Source organism: Poecilia latipinna, unplaced genomic scaffold (genome assembly GCF_001443285.1).
Source record: "Poecilia latipinna isolate Pla-1442-1.1 unplaced genomic scaffold, P_latipinna-1.0 Scaffold1042, whole genome shotgun sequence".
Taxonomy (NCBI): domain Eukaryota; kingdom Metazoa; phylum Chordata; class Actinopteri; order Cyprinodontiformes; family Poeciliidae; genus Poecilia; species Poecilia latipinna.
The window spans coordinates 245,742-265,948 of record NW_015113658.1 but is presented as its reverse complement, the minus strand read 5'-3'; the positions used below and the strand labels follow the sequence as shown (position 1 = coordinate 265,948).

The 20,207-nt window shown below is 38.1% G+C and overlaps 1 protein-coding gene across 1 annotated transcript in view; it reads right to left on the bottom strand.

Moving 5' to 3' along the window:
* Positions 1 to 3,215: 3,215 nt before the first annotated feature.
* vps37d (VPS37D subunit of ESCRT-I) overlaps positions 3,216 to 20,207 on the bottom strand; it is a 53,923-nt gene continuing 36,931 nt past the window's right edge. Inside the window, exons 3-4 of the mRNA XM_015051372.1 lie at positions 13,757 to 13,839; positions 3,216 to 6,841 (exon numbers count right to left, since the gene is read on the bottom strand). Of these exons, the coding sequence (XP_014906858.1) occupies positions 6,308 to 6,841; positions 13,757 to 13,839 (617 nt within the window). The 3' untranslated portion in view covers positions 3,216 to 6,307. The remainder of the gene's footprint in view (positions 6,842 to 13,756; positions 13,840 to 20,207) is intronic.

The following is a 20,207-nucleotide window of genomic DNA, read 5'->3' as shown; positions in this document are numbered from 1 at the left end:
GGTGCTTAGCTAATGCTAAGTTAGCTTATTTACATCTAAATCTGAATAAACTGATTTCTAACAAAACCCTTCTAAATAAATGTATACATTGTTTTGGAAGATATTAATATGTTAAATATGTAACTTTCAGTCTTATACACAACATTGTGCCAGCTTTTAATTTCAGTTTAGCCAGGTAAAATAAAGTCAGTCCCAATGCATTACTAGTTATCAAACTAGAGGAGATACAGAGGCCTACATTACAAATATGAGTCTTGATAAAAGCAACAAAAACTGCACATTTTCACACTGATGAATCACATCTTGTATCTTTGGATAATTAAAATTATATTTTTAATAACTTTTGATCTTAAATGTCAAATTTTGGCAAAAAATATGAAAAATAAAAGTTATCTTTTGCTTTTAGAGCCTTAGGGGAGTTACTGGCCTTCCCTCAATTTATGATTTGTGTTGCATAAAGTATACCCTGGGAACATATAGATAGTGACTCAGGATTGCACTTCTCTCGGAAATACTTTGATAATTAAAAATGGTTGTGTTGTTTTACCATTTATTACATATTTTTGCAACATAATGTCTGCAGTTTATGGTTGCTTACTTGCATTGTAGCAGGGCTTAGTGAAGGCTTCTCTAGGCCTTTTTGGGATGGTTTTAGCAGCATCCTGCACATTTGCAAAGCATGAGAGAAAAAAATGCTTAAAGCACATCTGTCCATCGTAGAAAACATTTGGCTTCCTTTTAAAGAACAAAATTTGATTAAAACAATTACTGTTTCTTGCTTTTGGGCCAAGCTGTTGGACTGTTTTAGAAACACTGGTTTTCCGGTTTTTCTTTCAGTTCAAAAGAAGAGCAAAACTTTTAAACCATACGGCCATATTTGCTTGGGAGACATTAAGGGAGGGGGGGTGTTGTCGGGCAGAAAATGCTTTATTTAGGTTGCAGCTTTCATGCTGACATTTGTCACTGGATGCAGAAATAATTTCAAATTTCTCAATTTTCTGTGATTCACAGATGCACAGGACCAGGAGCTACTGGCAAAGCACAACATCACCCACATCCTCTCAATCCATGACACAGCTGCACCTGTCCTGGAGGTGAGGCAGCTTCAAATTGCTGCATGAGCTTTTGCGACCCAATGACCCGAACCTTCATCCAACTACAGAGTACTTAATGTCCTCTGAACTCAGTCACTTACCCGTCAGTGTCCCAACTGATCAGTACTCATTGTGAAAGTGTGAAATCTCTGCGGAGCTGCTATGTCTCTTCAGTTAAATATCTCCCTACAGCTGTGTGTGAGTACTGTAGGGAATTTTCTTAAAATAGTTTATAACTACATAATATATATTATCATCCTGTAGGTTTATCTATTTTATGTTTTCAACCTATTGAAGAATCACTTCCCGAAACATATTTTCATTACCTAAGATCATTAGTGAGATAAGAGCACTCAATGAAATCATTATCAAAGGCAGCTGAAGTAGACAGATGTTCATATTTTCAATTGTGTGACAGTCATAAGACATGGAATCCACCAGGTTTCAGTAAACACAGCGTTTACTGAGGCTTCGGTATTGTTTGAACATGAAATTTCAGTCCATGTGTGAAAATCTGCTTCAGCTGATGCAGCTGCTGTTTGATGCTATTTTCTTCACAAGAAGCTTTTAGTTCTGCACATTGAGGTCCAAAAACTTTTGAAAGAAGGACTGGACAAAAAAAAAAAGCACTTCACATCAATATTTGAGTTTTCACACACATCCAGTCTGACATGAACCACCAGTTTCACACGTCACTATGACACACCAAGAAAAACAGAAATCAGGACTGTGAGAAACAACAAAACTCTAAACTTTTTTTTAGTAAACTCTCACAGCAACAGTGGAAAGTCGATGGTGATTTGGTTTCACTGATGTTTTTAGTCTGACTTGAGTTCATCGCCACCACAACTACAACTTATGAAGCCGTTTTTGTTTCCCTATAAGAACCTGAGTGGGCACAGCATGTTTGAAGCCAGAACCCAGTCGCATCAAAGCCCAACGTAACAAGAGGTACACCAAGTATTTTAGTTTCTACTACAAAGATCTCAGTACACTTGAAATAAAACAAAACTAACTTACAAGTAACCTTTCAGAAAGGTATAGAGCTTGTTTTAAGTAAATAATTCCTGGCAGATCATTTCATTTCTACCAGTGGAACTAACTTTTTTCAATCAATATTAATGAAATGCTGACTAAAAAATTGCTTAAAAATTACTTTGATCAAATTTCAACTGTATTAAGATATTTATACTAGAAACCAGACCCAAATCTTTGTAAGATTTGGTGTTTTTGCAGTATACAAAATGTTCTTTTGGGTTTAGGAGAGTTGAAGATTAATTACCCTAAATCAGTTTTCTGAAACCTTGAAACCTGCGGCACCATAATGACTTTGGGTAAAACACAAAAATGACCAGCTAGTGTTTTAAATACAGATATCACAAATGTAGGTTTTTAACTGTTTTTCTACAATATTTGCATTTAATTTCCACAAAAAGTGACACTAAAAGTACCAGTAGTATGCTTTTAGATCTGTTTAACTTGTCATTTGGTTGGAATCTGTTTTTTTTTTTAACATAATTTTCAATCCTGCAGGAAAAAAGCTATCCTCTTTTGCAAATTTGTATCTTTATTTTTATTTTAAACCCTAAATGTAGAGAGAAAATTAGTGGTTCTTTAAAAATAAATTTCCTAAACTAGATAGTTATCCAACTTTATAAGATCTTTAAAATAAAAAAATGTGACGTTTGAGGCTCAAAATGGTTTTTTTTTTCTTTTGAAAATGGATAAGTTGATAATGCTACAGATAAAATATTTTTTGTAAATAAAATTATGAAAGGGTGACTTTTTATGTAAAAATATTAAAAGATGTGAGGTCAATTTAACTCAAAAAAAGAATATTGTTCATTAACAACCCAAGAAAGCTTTAATCTGGATAAATATTTTTTTTGCATATTTCCAGCTTTCTTTCAAATTCTTTTCATGCAGCCTTTCTCATACTTTATGATAAACAGGGATGTAGTTTTAGGTCTCATTTGCATTTCAATTTACTAAATAATACAAACAACAAAACTTAATCTGTGAGGAGAGAACAAAAAAGGCTGAATGTTCTCCACCTCCCAATCTTTTTCCTTGTTCTGTCAGATTTTCCGTAGGTTGTTGTTGAACTCTATTGTGTTTTCCCCCCTCAAAACAAACCAATTTGTTGTCAACAAAGCAGACAAAACAGAGACAAGCCTAAAATAGAAAAGCCACTCGGTTCCTCAGTCAAAATGAGCCGAGGAGGAGGGGAAGCATGAGAAAGTTATCGCTTTTTTGTTCAACAGAAACTAGCAGGAGGATCTTCATCATTCTGTGTAGAAATCATTAGCATTTAGTTTGAAATTAAAGGATAATTTAGGTTAATCTTTCTCTACCTTTAAAGACAAACATGAGCCATCTATTAGCTACAGCTTCAGCTCTAAGAATGCATCATTTTCATGAAAACTAGGGATGCACTGATTGCAGTTTTAAGTTTGATCAATGATCTTTAAAATGTTTAAATTCAAAAAATGTAGATGTTTGCATAATTTTAAAAATTCACATTTTCAAATTCTAAGATCTCAATGAATGATTCTTCATAAAACGAAGAAAATTATGGACTGCTCTGAGCCTTCTCTTCATGAGAATGTGTTGAGAAAACAGTGTCTTCAGTCAAAGGCTTTTTCAAAATCATTGTAATACAGACGGCTGCAAGAGATCTTTCTGCCAACAGCCATCACCATCTACAATAAGTCTTCAAATTAATGAGTTACAACATTTAATTTCCATTTGGGTTCAACAAAATATTTTTGAAGTTGAACTGAAAAAGCCAGACCTGACAATTCAGATTTTTTTTTTTTTTTTTGTCAGAAAAGTCGCTAAATGTGGTGACTAAACTAGCAACAATAAGACCTTTTCATAGGGAAGTATCAGCCAAGTGCTGGTCTCCCAAAATTAAGGAAACTGGTGCACCCCTAATAAAAACACATTAAGCTCAGAGACTGAAAAGCTACTAAGCAGAAAATTAATTCCTTGTTATGAAGAGATAAACACAAAAACAAACGTTCACGTCACTTTTCCCCCCATTTAAGGATCTTTTTCAAATTAGAAGAGGAAGTCAAATTAAATCCCCTCCCTGTTTATTATGCAACTGGGCGCTGGCTTTTTGAAGGCATTTTCATGTACTTGAACAAGCTGTTGTAAGCATGCACTTATGAGATACCGATGAGCGATGAACAAACTTATGTTTAAGAACAGAGCCAAACTGCTGTCTTTCATAAATTTCTGCAGGACAGGCGGTGGGGAGGCGGTGACATTCGCACTTTGCGGCTCAGGAATAAAAACGGTTGCTTCCCTGGAAAGGAGGAAGCGGCTCCTCATTTGGTAAACAAGGGGCTTTGAAGTTGGATGTAAAAAACTGAATTTACATGAATAAATAAGCCGCCCACCGACGAGCCGTGCTAATGAAAGGCTGAAAGAGATGAGTCTGCAGCCGCATTCCTTCCAACATCCCGCAGCGTTCCCAATCCTGGGAATGACTCCAAGCATAAAGGTCTCTGTCTTAAACGGAAAACAACAGGACTTTATGTCTAACGCCACTTTACTGACGTCATCGTTCAGCTGGATGAGCTTCTCTTTGTTTCAAGCTGTATGAACTTACAATAAGATCCTTTTTCCTCTTCTTCTTCCAACATCTGACTTTGCTCTGTGCTTTCATATTCATTGTTGTAAAATACAAAATATATTAGAAAATAATTTGAATTAACGATTAAAAACGTTGTTCTCCATGGGGATGGGCTTCGATAGCAGCAGTGTCGTCTCTCTTATCTAAAGGCTGGAAAACACAAAAAGCTTCTCTTGGCTGCGTTTTATGGGTCAACTCTATGAGGTCCCTTCATTTTTTTTCCCTCACCAATTTGTTTAGTGCCATTATAAACTGCAGTCTTTAAATAAATAATATTCCCACCTTTTCAGACTTTTTAATCCCTTAAATTCCAGTTTAAGTTATTAAAATATGCAAATAGAAAATCTTGTGTTCATAGACTCAAAATGTTTATTTGCTTTGGCCTTTCATCCACACAAAAACTCCATTTATTTATTAAAACTCCGATCAAATTTGCAAAAACTCAGTTTTTGTGCTTGTGTGTACATTAGAAAACAGATTTATGGTTCTGCACTTCGCAGTCTGCGACAAATAATGCGACAATTAATCTACATACTTGCTTTGACACGATTCCCAATCTGTATCATTTTGTGTTTTAATAACTTTATATTTCAATACGATATTAAAAAAAGCCTATATATCTGTTGAGACAATCGAACTTCGGGGCACCATGTTTAGATTCTAACAGGAAGTTATGTTTCTTTTGAAGAAATCCGATTGGCTCACAGAATTTAGCTGTGTGCTACACTGCCCCCAATGGGTTTGGCATGTTTAAAACAATGATTTGTGCAGATTCATCTGGATGAAAACTTTTCTGCAACCACATTGCCACATTGTTTTCTTAAACAATGTGGCAAAGAACAAAAGAAAACATAAGCGAAATTGGTGTCAAATTTACATTTGTGCCACTACCATTTTAAAGACATAAATATCTTCAGAGTTCAAAGGTCAACTAGCTGGTCCACATTTACAAAACCATTTGAAATATGGTGTCAATGATCTGTGCTACGTTTATGCAGCAGAAGGTTTTGTTTTTGTCGTTATAATTTTGTTGGCCTTTAAAGATTTCACACCAATTTTGTTTAATTTGAAGAAGGCTGAATTTTTTTAAAGACTGGCCCAGGAGCTGGTATAACCAAAGAACACATTCAGAATGGCACAAAAATGATTAAGGGGTGCAGATTGCTCCATTTATTTTAAAAATTATATAAAAGAGAATATAAATTCCCTAAGAAAAAAAATCAAATTTGCATCAACAATGCAGAAAATGTTGAGGGACCCGGGAGGGTTCAAACCAGCACACAGCAGCTGTTCCTGTTTTGGTTTTATGAAGTAATAAAAGCAGATTAGTGGATGTTTTGGAAGAGATTAGCTCACCAGAGTTGAACCCGAGCCGTTATCCCAGCCCATCCCCGGCTCTCCTGTCTGCCACCTCTCTACCTTTATGCTCATGCTTTCCTGCCATGGAGGGACAACAGAAACGTTGGACCTCGGTCCTGCCTGCCTGCCTGGGTGACTGTGACAGCCGCCGCTTGGCTCCGACGGGTTGGAAGACCTCTCTAACTGTCTCTTTACCGTCCCCTGCTGGAGCTTATCGGTATGGCGGCTCGGGCTGCTGCGGGTTGGGTCTGTAGAGCTGCTGCACCCGGACCGGCCGCCCGTTAGCAGGCCAGCCACCCGGCAGCTGGCCTATGACCCGGAGGCCAACTGGCTGGCCGTGTCCTGGGATCGGGCTGCTTGGGCTCAAGATGTGGGTCTGGCCCACTGGGGGTTCAGAGGCAGGGTTTTGATGGCTCGGCGCCGAGGCAGGGGGGGAAACAGGGTAATGGGGAACGAGGATGGCCGGCGTCAGGCCATATCGGACCTGGAACACTCTGAGAGGCCCCTGTGCCACAAAGCCGTTGGGCCGCTGAGGCTCCTGCTGCGGCTCGGAGTCCTTCTTCACCTCCGGAACCTGGCTCTCCTCGGGTCTCTTGCTTTTGTTGGGCTGCTTCCGGGCTTGAACAGCCTCCTGGATCTTCTCTGTTTGAGCCCGGCGGATGTGGTAGGTCTTCCTGTAGCTCTGGAACGAATCCAGGAACTCATCCAGACTCACGTTGCCCTCCATGAACTTCTCCAGCAGCTCCTGGGAAGCAGAGCAGACAAACTATCATCAGACAACTTGCTAAGGAGTTGTCTGATATCTCCTTAGCAAGTTGTCTGTCCTCAAGTTGGCCAGTTGAGTACTTTGAAGTTAGATGCTTGATATCAAGCGTCAACATTGCTCTAGCCTGCCAATAAACAATAAATCAATTAGTTTGTACTTCCATTTGGATCTCTGCTGCTTCTACAAACAGCTCAAGCACCTAGAAGAAAAACAAAAACTACCCAGCCACTTTTTGTCAATAAGTTAATGTTTTTTCGTGTCCGAAAATGAGCCATTTCGAAAACCTCCAATTTGCAAAGCCACAGTGCAATGTTACCAAGCAACCCCAATCAAGCCCAGCCTTGTTACCTAGCAACTCAAGCAAAGTTCTAGCAGTTTTGGTCAGCTGATTTTACCGCTGTACAATGGCTGCTGGAACAGACAAGTATTTTCTTCTTGACTTACCATCCAGAAACCTCTTACTGCATTCTTGTTGATGGTGAAGGAGGCTCCGCTTCTGCTTTTCAAAGATTTTTTGTCATATAATTGCACATTTGTTTGCAACACAAGTAAGCAGCAGCTTACTATGGCTTTAAAGTGTCCTACAGAGTCCCTAAAACAGCTCAAAATAGGAAGAACGAACCAGACTAAAATCGCATTATCCAAGAATGATTTTGATAAAAACAAAAATGTGATTAACATGTTTTGGGTAGCCCATAGACATATCCTAACCTTTTCAAGGAAGCATAATAGGTCATCTTTAAATATTTTTTTGCTTATTAAATTGCTTTAGGATGTTAATCTTTGCACATAAATACATTTTAATGTTTTGTAATTTATTAAGGTTCTCTCATGACCCAGACTTAACTTCCTGGTGTATTAGTCTGTATTCCCAGCAGGAATGACCATCTATCCATACTGAGGTGGCTGAACACCTGGGGCTGGGTGTGGGGGCGGTACTTCTTGTAGGCCTGCTATTTAAAGGTTAAGGTCCTGTGCAGATGGTTAGAGGCCATGGGGTCATCCCAGTGGGAGTTGTTTTCCCAGCTGACCAGATGGTGTTTTAGGAGGGCTCATCTGGTCACCAATCAATACCAATAAATATATTAGCTTCCTAAAATTAGAGCTTTTGCTGAGCTTTCAGTTTTTATTGATACAGAACCATCAAAAACATCTCTTCTGGTAAATGGTTGATCTCTTCTATGATGTATTCTGACTTTCTGTGGACAACCAATGTGCAGAGAGACAGTTTATCTCCCACAGATCCCAGCATTTGCCTCATTATTAATGCAAACAGTCTTATAAATAAGACTGAGAAAACATCAGTTGAGTTCTTCTGGTCTGAGATCATTAACTGTGAAACAGAAGAACCTTTCAGTTCCTATTTAGAAAAGGTTTAGGATTTTATTTCTCTTCACAGATGAAAAGGAATGAAATAGATTAAAGTTTTTAAAAGTCTGGGTTTTTTTAGTCTCTCTCATGATTGATGCTCACATTAATAGTTAAAATATCAATCATAATATTAAAGATATCAAACACTGTTGTGGCTTGATTGAAGTATTTTAGGCTTTGAATAGCAGATAATCACATTTAGTCCAGATTCCAAAAAAACCTGTGAAATATTCCTGAACTCTGGTGCCAAAACCACGAGTTAAGAGCTTTTGTACACCTGCAGCTCATTTACTTTAGTCCGAATCAGTTGAGTTTGTTAACTTGTAAATTTTATTGGTGGTTTGGTTTTTTCCATGCAGAAAAAAACAAAGCAAACCAGAACCTGTCACTACAAACCAAGCCATAAGGTTTTGTCTGTTTATTGGACAGATGAGTTCGGAGCAGGAGAACCAGATGTAAACACAGGAGGCAAATGTTGAGTTCTGACCCAGTAGAAAACATGGATAATTTAATCATGGTATGGGTTTTATTTCAGGTGAAACTATCTGAGCAGAAAATCAAAAATGATTTTGAGAAGATGTCTTGAAGGTTGAACTGTTATGCTTCATTAAAAAAAAAAACAAAAAAAAAACACACGCCATTGTTTATTAGTTTCTTTACTCAACCCGGAGTCAGACAAACATCTTTAAAGGTGACCCATTACACTTTATTGAACAGATTAGGATTGCTCTATGGGCTGTACAAAACATGTTCATTACATTTTTTGCACAAAATCAATCTTGGATAATGAGATTTTAGTCTGCTCAGTTCTGCCTATTTTGAACTCCTTTCAGAATGAGCTGTTTTAGGGCCTCTGTCACTTTAAATTCAAATAAGCTGCTTGTGGACATGCCCCCCCCCCCCCAACATACCGTTTACACTCACAGGTAAAAATGGGGGCAAACAAATGCAAACTTATACAACCGTACATCTTTGAAAAGCATTAGCAGAGTCTCCTGCACAACCAACAAGAATTCAGCAAGTGGTTTCTGGATGATAAGTCAAAAACAAAACACTTGTCTTTTCCCGCAGCCATTGTACAGTGCATACAGCAGGTAAACCATCTGACCAAACATGCTGCAGGATCTATTGGGGCTGTTAGCTAAATGCACAATGCCTGTTGAATGTCACTTATACTGGAAGTTTTTAAAACAACTCATTTTACAGACACCAAAAATCAACTTACTACCAAGAAACAGGTAAGTGTTTTATTAAGCACTTGGGCTGTATTTAGCATTAGAAGCATTAGAAACTCAAACAATAGGCCTTCGTAGCGCTTAGCTGCTCAGGCCTAATGAAAGAATAAAAAAATACAAAATGGCAAAATCGATGGACTTAATTTTATGTCTATTACACAAAGTTCCAGTGAAACAGTTTGCGGTTGTAAAATGAAACATCTTTTTTTCCACTATTTCACCATTTATGGTTTAGACGACCACAACATCTACAACACTCTGAGATGAATTTGGTCTTGATTAGTATATAACCTATTTCGATGTGTGTTTTTGTGTTTGTGAGAGACTGACAGGAAACAAGATTTAACAAAATATTTCACAGGAACAGTTAAAAAGCCCTCAAACCTTTCAGCTGCGTTTCCTCACTTCACCTCATTTAAAAAAAACCCTCACTGTCAGATGACCTACAGGCTGACAGATTTGATTTATAGGATGACGGAAGAATACATCAAGTTCTCGATTCCTCCATCAGATTTGTTTGTTCATGTTGGTACCTGAGACCCAGGGCAACAGAAGAAGGGGTTTTTTGGCCCGAAACCTTAACGGTCTGGACCCAATTTCACAAAGCCCCAGATCTTCTTCACCATAAAATGACTATGAAAGGCTGTAAAGATTTCCGTCAACCATGAAAACTTAAATTTTTTTGCCCTCTAAGGTCTCAATCTGAGACGATTTAGATTCAAGCTGATAGTGAGACAGCAGAGAGGCCCGATTGTATTGATTCAGGCACACTAACTCTGAAGCTCTGATTAAACACAGAGGAGAGAGCCTTTCATCTGTTCCATGCAATAATCATAAACCATCTCTTCTTAAAACTTGTGATTAATAAGACAGAAAATAGCCGCCTTGTGTCGGATATTTACTGATATATCCATGCTGAGGGTCTCTGAAAGCTGCTGCTTAATCAATCAGTGAGCGGCTCGTTTGTTGAGTCAGTCATGAAACTATTGATCGCAGCCATGTGAGGTGGGAGCGGCAGCCTCTGTGGATCAATGCGTGCCTGCAATGGCAGCGGCATCTTTCTTCTGTAAATAAGCAACATGGTGGTCGGCAGGTAAGCAAATGATTGTGGGTATTTCAGCAACGCCAACAGACTTGCATTTGGTTCTTTAATTAAAAAGAAACAGATTACATTGCATGTGAGTCATAAGCTACTCTGTTTAGGTTTGATTTGAGGCTGAGGGACTTGACTTCTGCTCTAAAACCAGAAATTGTTCAAAAATAAAACCATTAATTTTGAGGTTTTTTTAATAACTTAAGATTAATAATGTTCTTATTATCAGATTTTATTCACATCCTATCCACCCAGATCTCAATTTAAGAGCAAAATCCAAACCAAGGTGTTATGTTTTCATTACAGCCCTGAACCAAGGAAGAGCCGTTCACACCCGATAGTCCAGTACACTCAGTTTGACTGGGGACCAAAATTGCAACATTTGTTGCATTTTCAGCTGCTGTGGTTCTTTTTCATACTGTACAATTGAACAAACCAAAACCTTTGAGAAACCTGTTCCCCTCCTCACCTATGGGGGCGCTGCAACAAGAACCACTGAAGGAAACAACACAAAACCAGATGTGATGTGGCATCAGATTTTAGCCACTGTACAATTTCCCTTTTGTCTTTAGAAAAAGATTGTAAGCCATTTCACCCAACTAGCACTAGAATAGTGTGTTTGCTTTGGTTGTATTTACCCAGAATGCCTTGCTTTTGAAGAAATCTTCAATCCGCTTAGCGTTCACATATGCATCTGAACTGCACCAGAGTTAATTTCAACTGAGTCGAGACCAAAGTTTGTAGGTGTTCCAGAGTTTGGCTACGCACTCACATCTCCCCAAATGAATCAGACTTTCTAGCTAAATGGACTGGAGCTGGATTAAATCAGATTAATAATTAGATAGCAGAGGTGCTTAATAAAGATTTATTTTTACAGCATTTGAACCAGGTGAATCTGAAACTGCCACTTGAGGAGTTTTGGATAGACCATATTTATAGACAAATAAATGTTATTTTAAGTGCAAAACGCTTTTTGTTTTGAACAATTTTGGCTTAATTACTAATATGTTATTCTTTCAACAACTTACCTTTTTTGAGTCAGTATACTCCGATTAATTAATTGATAATTAAATTAGTTGACAATTACTTAAATAATTGATTCATTATGATTAATTGTTTTACCCCTAATTCTAATCACTGAGATTAAATCGAAGACATTTTGTGCCTGAAGTATCAAATTTTTTATTTTGTCGATGAATTATGCTGTCTACATTGAGAACTTTTAGCACATATATGATAACCTGTTACTTATTGATGTTTCATCTCCAGCTGAACTCCAAAGTCGTGAGTCTGTGACTAACTGTGACATTAATGTGCAGCAGCCTTTCAGTTATCGATCCAAACTTCATTTAAAACCACAGTAATCTGGGGTTTACAGTTTGAATCATTTACTGCACAGATCTGGAGACAACAGGTCTGACTCTACAGCTGCTTGTGTTGTGAGCTCACCCCGGTCGTGTTGGTGCATGCATGAAGGAGAATCAGTGTGGATCAGTGACGGAAGGCCTGCAGGCAGCCCTGTGGCAGCTTTAACTCCCAGCTGTTTGTGTTTTTTAGACACCTGTGAAAGCATCAATGTCGCTTGGTAAAACTATTTCAGAAACACACCAGCGAGTTCTGAGGATCAGGCTTCTCTTGCTCTCAGGTCGTCAGATGTTTTAATCATGAAGCAGCAGATTTCTATTTCAGACTTCAGCTTCAAAGCAGCTCAGCTTATTGTCTGACACAAAGGGAAACTGAATCAACAAATACTGACTGATTTTCATTCCCTGCTCTGCAAACTCAATTTTTAAGGTTTAAATGGTATGAATATTACTGTGACTATAAATTTGGATGAGAAGCTCTTTTCTTTTAGCTACTTTATGTAAAAAAGAAAAACAAGAGATCGTGTTCTCTTGTTTTTCCCCTTTTGAGGAGTGGGTAGGGGTGTGTCCAAATTCAGACACATTCTTTGAAGGACCAGAAACGAGGTCCAGCCTTCAGATTTATTCCTGCCCCTCCTGTCGCCTAGCAACCGTGACATTGCTAACCTCAAGCTGGTAAAAAATAAACCTTGAACTCAAAATCTAGCTGAGCTTTTTTTTTTAAATTACTTATTAAATCTCTTAATTTGATAAATTCATTAATTGTTTCCAAAATTATATGGTTGTAACAATACAACCGCTTTAAGCTTTTAGTTTTTATAGTGCATATACATTTCATATACTTAGATTTAAAACGAAGTATGTAAGTATGTGAACTGTAAAAAAACTATCAATTGGAATGTATGTGTGATTTAATTGAAATGATTTGTTTGCATGACATTTGCTATGAATTGGTGCTACTTAAACTAAGAGAGAGAGAGAGGGAGGGAGAGAGAGTCTTTTATATATAAAAGACTAGAGAAATGTACAAAAGATAAATAATATTAGGAAATATCGGTTGTTGGCCTCAACAGCATTAATATTGGATATCGATATTGGCCCTTTTTCTTTTCTTAAGTCAGTGCATCCCTAGATCAGGGGTTCACTAAAGGAATGCCATGTTGTTGCATTTTAGGCAGTAAAATGTTTATTTTCTTATGTGAAAATAATTAATTTATTTGCATTTTTAGTGTATTTTTAATATTATATAAAATGATTTAAATGGTTGACTGAAAAATGGGCAGAATATGCCTTTTTCAAATCAGAATGATCAATTAATAAAATAATTGTTAGTTGTGGCCCTAAATAAAACCCGATTTGCTCTCATTTTTCTCTTCAGTCACACAGACAAAGACAAAGTCGGAAATTTTCCCCCAAATCTGCTCTGAATATGTTTAAAAACACAAAGACTGTGAAGCATTTTTTATTGACAGCAGCTTCAGACACCGAATTCACACCATCTGGTTCAGATTAAACTCTGTTGCTTATTTAGTTTTAGTTAGAGAAGCATCGTATTGTTTGTCATTAAATGAAGCCTTAAGGGGAGCAAACAGGATGTTAACAGTCCACTGGCTGCTGCTGCTGACGTAGGGTGGGTGTATGTATAGCATGCCTAGCGGCTTCATACAGCAGATTGCATTGAAGTGGGTGGGCTTGCTCAGAGCCAGCCTGCAGATTTATTTATTTATTTCAAAATAAAAGCCCCCAGCAACACCGCTGCCAGAGCAGTAACGCTCTGTTTTGAATTTCCAGGAGGGATTTTAGAGAAAAGGCAGAGCTGCGTTGTTCTTACCTCGGAGTGTTCTTCAGCACGTGCCACCTCCTCCTGCAGGAGGTTCTGCGACGACTGCAGGCTGCGCCTCGGCCCGCGAGCCTCTGCAACGACAGGGAGACATCACTGATGTATGCGGAGCCATCAAGTATGACTTCACCGCTAGCTGGAGGAGAAATCCAGAAACCGACAAACCGCAGCGTAGAGAATTATTTTCCAGATCACAGAGAACCTTCCTGGTATGCACTGGTGAGGCGGTGGGCAGTTTATGGCCTCAAAAAACGTGGGAAAAAGCAGCGAATCATTGTTTGAGGCTTTTACATAAATCAGTTAACGTCTCGTCTTTCCTCGTCACTTTAGGTCGCTTATATTTACTCCAATGTAAGAAACACAAATCCAAACCTAATTACATCATTTCTAACATATTTCTGAGCGCACGCACACACACACACACACACACACACACACACACACACACACAGTTATGTAACAGGGCTGAATTATTCACGGCCTTGTCAATACAATAAGAAAGAGGAAAAGCCTTAAACAAATACATGAGGGATGTAGTTCTTCTTTGAATCAAAGGATTTCAACTAAAAAGCAAAGCTGTGAGTCTGACTCCTCACTAAACTGCAAGACAAGTTTAGCTTTTTCAGACATATTTACATTCACAGCTCAAATAAAATATGTATTTAGGTAACTATTCTAAATGCATTGTTGAAAAGGAGGGAAGCAGAAGAATAAACTTATCTGATCCTGCTGCCTTTCTGTTATATCTATTACTTTACACATTCTTTGTTTAAAGAAAAATATTTACATATACAAAGGCAGGTAGTAATCTTACTTTATTTGTATAGCACTTTTTTAATCAAATGTTGCAAAGTGCTGCACATAATATAACATATACATATTTACATATACATGAAAGAAAGCTACAAAAAAATCTCTCAGTAATGTTTTAAGTTTTCTGGCATTTGCAAATAGAAATAGTTGTGGTCAAACTAAACCAAAATGAGAAAAGTTTAGTATGATTTAACTTCAGACAGCGAGAAAAAAATGTGTCTGAAAATATTAGTTTTCTACTGTAAATAAATAACGTTTCCAAATTTAAGCTTTTAATCAAACGATAGATTGAACTTTATTACCAAACTGTGCAGTTTGAATATCAATCACTTTCAAGTACTTTATAAACAAATTAACCTTGAAAATACCTAATTTAAATTCAAGGATTTCAAGCACCCTATCCTTCTTATTTTGTTGATTAAAATGTGATAAATTAATTACAGACCCTACAGTTAACTTATTTAAAATTATTCCTAGTATGATTTGGCTCTTTAAGCAAAGTGATTTGGCTTTAATTATCCATGTGAACCTAAATAAATAAATCAAACATGCACATCTATGAGGTTTTTCCCTCAAAGACCACCTGGCTCGCTGCACTAAGATCTAAAGTAGCTTTTCCTGCACACAAGTCAGAACTTTACGGACTAAATGACTAATCTAGCTGAGAGAACCGAAGGTGAGTAAATGTGTGATAATTTGTTTACGTCTTGTGGTTTGGAAGGGAGACGTGGAAAAGATTAGCATGTTTAGCATTTCTGGGGATTACAGAGCTTGGCAGTGAGATGATAAACCGTCTGGGTGAAATCATCCGGAACCACAGAACGGTAGGTGGACCTGAGGAACTGAGCGTTAGCTTCGATAAAAACCTCCTTTATATAAATTTGTTGACTTGGAAACTGGTAATTAGAGCGACCCGTTTATGACATGAGTGGGTGTGAACACAGAGGGTCAAAGCAGATCCAATAAACCGGACCGGAAAGTGTGCTGGTAGATGAAAACGGACGGGTTCCCTCCGGACCTGGACTGACCTGCTTTCAACGAAGCGCTCAAAGATCTCAGCAGGGAGCAAACAAGCAGAGGAATTACTTTAAACAGAAACCGTTTGAGCTTCACACGCAGATGTTAGAGGAAAAGGATGAAGAGGTTGACGGCTGCTAAACTAAATACTGTAAGGTAAAGATGGACGAAGGAAAAGGAATCTCTAAAATCATGATTTTAAACTCCTCCAGTTCTCAGACCTTTACTATCCTTTAGAACAGAGTAGAAAATATAATAATTTAGACATTTCTGCAAACTTTACATCTGTAGCCTGGAAAATTAGAAATAGCAGGAAACCAAGGAAGGACGCAAGAAAGGAAGTGAAAAAAGACCGAGGGAAGACATGCAATAGAAAGTAAGATTTGAAAATAAATTAGATAGGATTGAAGGAAAGAAAGAAGGAAAGGCTGTAAGGGGACAAGGAAGGAATAAAAGAAGAAAGAATGAAGGACACGAGATAAGAAGGACAAAAGAAAGGAAATAAGGAAGGGAATAAATGAGGAAGTAGGGAAGACATTCAGTAGAAAGTAAAGAAATATGACAAGAAATGAGGTAAGATAGAAAGAAAGAGGGAAGGAAAAGAAAGACATTTAAGGAATTTATATTTTATTTATGTATTTATTTCAAACATGATAGCAGTATAAAATAACACACATGAACAAGGAATGCAAAGATACATTTTTTGTACCACAATAATCTTAATATGCTTGAAAAAGAGTAGGAATCAAAGAAAGCATGAAAGGAAATGATGAAAGACAATTTAGGAAAGAAGGAAGGACAAAAAGAGGAAAGAGGGAAAACATTCAGAAGAATGTAAAGACATGTCGGATAAAAATGAAGGAAGAAAAGGAAGGATACAAGGACCAAAATAAGAAAAGGAAAGAAAGAACAATATCTTGGTTTTTACAAGAAATGTTTTAATTATATAAATCTCCTTAAATGCAGAATGTTTCTTGTAATGAAATGCAAAACAAGTTTCTTGTTAAAACGAAATGAGTTTTATATCATTTTAACAAGAAATTTTCTTGTTGAGTTTTAGATTTTGTTACAACAAAAAACTTTCTTCTTCTAGACGACATCTAAAAATCCTAAGAGCTGTTGTGGTTTTACTACGATTTTTGTTTAAGAAATATTTTGGTTTTAATGAGACACAAATCTTGATAGTGAGTGTTTTAATCTCATTAAAGGAAAGTTTTCTCATTTAAACAACATTCTGCTCCAGAATTTATTTCCAAGCTCTCTCAGTTGAACATTTTCATATGTTTACCCTAAAACTAAAAATAAAGTCTCATCCCTACAACTGCGGTTGGAACTTTAGTCCATCAGATGGGAGAATAAAAGGCCACAGCCTGTCTGATAAATATGTTTGTAGGGGAGCTTCCCGTCACACTCACAGCGTGCCTCCACCTCCTGTGGATCGCGGTCGGTAATCACTCTGAACAGGCTTGACCCGTCTGACTGCAAAGTGTGTCTTGTCCCTCGAAGAGAAGATGCGACAGCCGACGAGTCACGCCAAGTTCAGTGGAGACCGCGGGGCAAATAAAGGTCACGGTAATGACTCTAATAACTCCGATCCCCTCAGGGAAATCTCCACCATCCAGACAGAGCGAAGTAATGCATGCTGGCAATCCGTTTTCAATAAGATGTCATCTCTGAATCTCATCCTCGACAGTCGGATCATTTTCCTGAGTCTTCAGGGGAGATAAATGCACTTTAAAAAGGTTTCAGACTGAACAAACGGCATGCTCTGCTCTCTGTCACATAACGCATTACAGCCCTACGAGTAGAGAGACGTGTGTCAAACCCAAGGTCCGGGGGCCAAATCCAGCTTTTTATGTGGCCCTCTAGACTCTACAGAGAAACATACAAATAGAACAAAATAAGAGTTGTTTACTTAAATATTATTTTATCAATCAAGTTAAAGTAGTTCTTATAGTCTCAAATTACATCAATCAGTTCCTCCCGGGTTTTTGCCATAGTGACATTTTTCGCACTTAATATAGAGTGGGGCTGGACTACTATATCAATAATTGTCAATATCAATATTTATAGATTAGCTTTTTCTTTGAAATATCTGAAATACTGCTAAGCTGATGACACAACCATTCCTGTTTTAGCTGCGGTTTTCACAGAATTGTTTTTATTTTTAAACGGTTATGAGGCACATGTGGACAAACCTGAAACTGCTGCTGCTCTATTTACTCAACAAATTGTTGCTAGGCAACCAGAGTGAGTTGCTAGGTAACCAGAGAGTGAGTTAGTTAGTTGAAGCCACCCAGCTAACGAGCTTAGCTGGCCGTGAGAGTTTGAGCGGCTAAAGTTTTCCCTCTGTCTACATACCCCAGAATTCTGTGCAGTTCTGGATCAGAGGTTCAGTGAAAATATTCTACATATCGAATTGACTATCAATAAATAAATAAATAAAAACAAAACAACAAAAGCAATAAATAAAATTAACTATGAAGCCTCTGTAAACAAAATTGTCCTTCAAAAAAAGCTGTTAGATGAGTCCAAAGCACCAGACTGAAGACTTATCATCCAGTCTTTGATAGAAAAAAAGAGAGAGAAATGAGAAAAACAAACAATCATGCAAATGGAAATTATTGAGCTCATTTTACTTTATGCGATTAATTTATTTATTGCTTATTGTGACAGGCGTGGATGTGGTCCAAAATGAAAATGAGTGTGACACCCCTGCATTGGAGGAAGGGCCTCATTCCCGACCCAACACTGCAGACCCTGGAGAGGGGGATGATGGGGATGTAATGAGAGGCGACAGCCGAGAAAACAAGTCGTCCTACAGCAGCTGTACTCGACCTATATTTTGGGAGTAGATGAGGGAAGTGGACCTGAGGCCTACCGAGTGCAGCACAAATTTCACTTAACAAGCGAATGGTGTCAGTGCTGGAGTCAAACATTTTGTTTGGGTGGTGACATGAGACAATGGAGTCACCGCCCCACTGCTCTACGGAGACTTTCTACTCATTTCACAAAAGAACCATAAAACTAACACGCATGATTCATCTCCTGGGACACTTTGAAACATTTTTAGTAAACTGAAACCTTGTGAAACTGTCATCACGGCATCTAAGGAGGCTTCAGGAAGAAGAAAGACATACAAGAACAAAAGGTTTCTCTGTAAACCGTCACATTATGTGATAAAAGCTTACTTCACATTAATATTAAACAGCTGAATCCATTTGCTGACAGGGAAATTACATATAAAAGTCTGGTGGCTACAGATGTGACAATACACCAAGGTTTTACAGATGGTGTCAAAACCACACGATAGAGAAAATAAACAAGTGATCTGAGAATTATGTCTTTTCCAGGCACATAAAGCCACTTCATAATACAATCAAGTAACTATGCTACCTTCAGTTGTTATAAATATGCCTTACAAGATTTACTTCTTGATTTAATGCCTTGAAATTGGGCCTATGTCACTTTAAAAATGCCTGCTCTTCCTGAAACTGTGCCTTCAGGAAGTTATTGCAACAGCACACCTCTATTAACCCTTTAACAATATTTTTACCAGTGTTGCTCTGAGAAGTAGCTCCTATAATGAGCTCAGCAGATATGCAGTTCCACCAGGTATTTGCTAATTGCTGCTGGATAGTCTGAAGGAGCTCAAAACCTTGGAAACTACAGTTCTGAGACGGAGCTCCATCTCAAAGGCGGAGTTAGGCCCACACAGAGGTTTTGCACAGCTGACTGGTTGCCAAGGAGATTCAATGATTTCTTAAACATGCATGAAAGAATCAAGGCAACACTTCAGATATGTTTTTGATGAGAGAATAACATTATAACACGATGTAATGCTCAAAAAGACGATTTCAAATGTTACTGCCCTTTTACACAAAACACCGCAATTGCGAAGTTGTGATTTTTCGACAGCAGAATATCAACAGCTTTGCACACATTTGCTATTTAAAGCAGCTGATGATTCCTTCTCCCAACGAATTAAAAAAAATATATATATATATATATATATATATATATATATATATATATATATATATATATCTCGCCCATTTCCGTCTTGTTCCAGTAGTCCATTTGCCATCAAGGTGCTCTGGTTCCCCAGCACCTGACGCAGACCTTGTTTGGCCGGGCGACGTCTGAGCTGGCATGTTATGTATATCAATGTCTCTCATGGTATGAGGTAGGCTATATAGCTCCAAGGGTCTTGCCTAAGGACCCACACTGCATAGCTCAATTTCACTGTTGTAACTGTTTGCCCCAGCCTGGATTCAAACCCGGGTCTCCCGGGTGGAAGACTGGTGACTTACCCACTGAGCTATACACTGAAACATCCAAGATCCATAAATACATCAAGGACAAAGCCTCAACGGACAAGGTGCTGGAGGAACCATCATGGGAGGACAAGCCCCTACATGGGATGTACCACCGACAAATAACTGAAGTGGCTGATATCAGGAAATCCTACCAATGGCTGGAAAAAGCTGGACTCAAGGACAGCACAGAGGAACTCATCCTTGCCTCACAGGAACAGGTCCTAAACACCAGAGCAATAGAGGCTCAGATCCGCCTCTCTGACTGCAATGCCCGCTCCCGACACAGGGGGAAC